The sequence below is a fragment of the Penaeus vannamei genome, chromosome 10, assembly GCF_042767895.1.
Source record: "Penaeus vannamei isolate JL-2024 chromosome 10, ASM4276789v1, whole genome shotgun sequence".
NCBI classification, from domain to species: domain Eukaryota; kingdom Metazoa; phylum Arthropoda; class Malacostraca; order Decapoda; family Penaeidae; genus Penaeus; species Penaeus vannamei.
This window is the reverse complement of record NC_091558.1, coordinates 731,144-733,643: the sequence shown is the minus strand read 5'-3', so window position 1 is coordinate 733,643 and position 2,500 is coordinate 731,144. Positions and strand designations below refer to the sequence as shown.

Below are 2,500 nucleotides of genomic sequence, written 5' to 3'. Positions count from 1 at the left end.
AGAAGTTTTGGAAATACTAAGAAATGGCGCATTTACTGCGCTTGAGAATGGCCTCAAATGATGAGAGCGGAAACGGGCAGACCTTGGTCTGAGAAGCAAGAGACCGAACTCACTTGTCTGCGTGCAGCTGCAGCCCGCCGTGACCTGCGTCTCGATGTAGTTCTGCGCGCCGCTGACGCCCTTGCAGACGAGCTTGACGCAGTTCTCGTCGATGCGGTCGAGGACGGCGCCGCCCCACTTGAGCTGGCCGTTGTACAGACACTGGCTCTTGGTCTGGCGTGTGTGGGCGTGGAGGGGCAGCTGGAGCTCCTCGGCCTCTTGCTGGGTCGGGAGAGCCCTGATGGTGGTGCAGCTGCAGCCGTCGATGGGCACCAGCTGTACCGTAGGGTTCCCGTCGGCGGACCACTTGCACTTGAGCTCAGTGCATTGGTCCGGCAGAGACTCGATGGTCTGTGAGACGGTGGCAGAAGTGAACACGAGGAGGATCATTAAGTGGTCTGGATCCTCGACCTCAGTTAATCCCACTTACAGGATGTCACAGAATCTGTATTTTGCGCAGTTTTACGGTTATGATTCAGGCCTACAAAACTGTCCTCAACCGAGAACCGGACTCACGTACCTGACCTCCCCAGTAAGTGTTGCCGTTGTAGTCGCATCTATTGGGGCCTTTTGTGGTTGTTGTGGGTGTGGTGGTTGTAGGTGTGGTTGTTGTGGGCGTGGTTGTTGTGGGTGTGGTTGTTGTGGGTGTGGTGGTTGCAGGTGTGGTTGTTGTAGGTGTGGTAGTTGTAGGTGTTGTGGGTGTGGTTGTTGTGGGTGTGGTTGTTGTGGGTGTGGTTGTTGTGGTTGTAGGTGTGGTTGTTGTGGGTGTGGTTGTCGTAGGTGTGGTGGTTGTGGGCGTGGTTGTTGTAGGTGTTGTGGTTGTGGGTGTGGTGGTTGTAGGTGTGGTTGTTGTGGGCGTGGTTGTTGTAGGCGTGGTTGTTGTGGGTGTGGTGGTTGTAGGTGTGGTGGTTCCAGGCGTGGTTGTTGTGGGTGTGGTTGTTGTGGGTGTGGTGGTTGCAGGTGTGGTTGTTGTGGGCGTTGTTGTTGTGGGTGTGGTTGTTGTGGGTGTGGTTGTTGTAGGTGTGATTGTTGTGGGTGTGGTTGTTGTAGGTGTGGTTGTTGTGGGCGTTGTGGTTGTAGGTGTGGTGGTTGTGGGTGTGGTTGTTGTGGGTGTGCTTGTTGTAGGTGTGGTTGTTGTGGGTGTGGTTGTTGTAGGTGTGGTTGTTGTAGGTGTGGTTGTTGTGGGCGTGGTTGTTGTAGGCGTTGTTGTTGTGGGTGTGGTTGTTGTAGGTGTGGTAGTTGTGGGTGTGGTGGTTGTGGGTGTGGTTGTTGTAGGTGTGGTGGTTGTAGGTGTGGTTGTTGTAGGTGTGGTTGTTGTGGGCGTGGTTGTTGTGGGCGTGGTTGTTGTGGGCGTGGTTGTTGTGGGTGTGGTAGTTGTAGGTGTGGTTGTTGTAGGTGTGGTTGTTGTGGGTGTGGTGGTTGTAGGTGTGGTTGTCGTAGGTGTGGTTGTCGTAGGTGTGGTTGTTGTAGGTGTGGTTGTTGTAGGTGTGGTGGTTGTAGGCGTGGTTGTAGTCGTGGTTGCTGTGGGAGGGAAAGATTCCTTTTAAGTTATATGCATCGAGTGAGAAGTTTTGGAAATGCTAAGAAATGGCGCATTTACTGCGCTTGAGAATGGCCTCAAATGATGAGAGCGGAAACGGGCAGACCTTGGTCTGAAAAGCAAGAGACCGAACTCACTTGTCTGCGTGCAGCTGCAGCCCGCCGTGACCTGCGTCTCGATGTAGTTCTGCGCGCCGCTGACGCCCTTGCAGACGAGCTTGACGCAGTTCTCGTCGATGCGGTCGAGGACGGCGCCGCCCCACTTGAGCTGGCCGTTGTACAGACACTGGCTCTTGGTCTGGCGTGTGTGGGCGTGGAGGGGCAGCTGGAGGTCTTCGGCCTCTTGCTGGGTCGGGAGAGCCCTGACGGTGGTGCAGCTGCAGCCGTCGATGGGCACCAGCTGCACCGTCGGGTTCCCGTCGGCGGACCACTTGCACTTGAGCTCAGTGCATTGGTCCGGCAGAGACTCGATGGTCTGCGAAACGGTGGCAGAAGTGAACACGAGGAGGATCATTAAGTGGTCTGGATCCTCGACCTCAGTTAATCCTATTTACAGGATGTCACAGAATCTGTATTTTGCGCAGTTTTACGGTTATGATTCAGTCCTACAAAACTGCCCTCAACCGAGAACCGGACTCACGTACCTGACCTCCCCAGTAAGTGTTGCCGTTGTAGTCGCACGATCCCGCTCGAAGGTTGGCGCCTTCTGCCAGTCCTGCATAACAAGGGATTTGAGGGAATAGACAACACTTCAGTGCAAACACACACACACATAAGCACACACACATATACATACGAGTGTATTCTTCCTGAATTTCTCCGAGTTCACATAGAATACATTCATTTTAGAAATAGTCATACA

The 2,500-nt window shown here is 54.0% G+C and overlaps 1 protein-coding gene across 1 annotated transcript in view; it reads right to left on the bottom strand.

The window, feature by feature from the left end:
• The window catches only part of LOC138863076 (mucin-2-like), a 3,157-nt gene that overhangs the window by 362 nt on the left and 295 nt on the right, over nt 1-2,500 (bottom strand). The window contains exons 2-5 of the mRNA XM_070126809.1: nt 2,283-2,353; nt 1,777-2,113; nt 620-1,620; nt 114-450 (exon numbers count right to left, since the gene is read on the bottom strand). Of these exons, the coding sequence (XP_069982910.1) occupies nt 114-450; nt 620-1,620; nt 1,777-2,113; nt 2,283-2,353 (1,746 nt within the window). The remainder of the gene's footprint in view (nt 1-113; nt 451-619; nt 1,621-1,776; nt 2,114-2,282; nt 2,354-2,500) is intronic.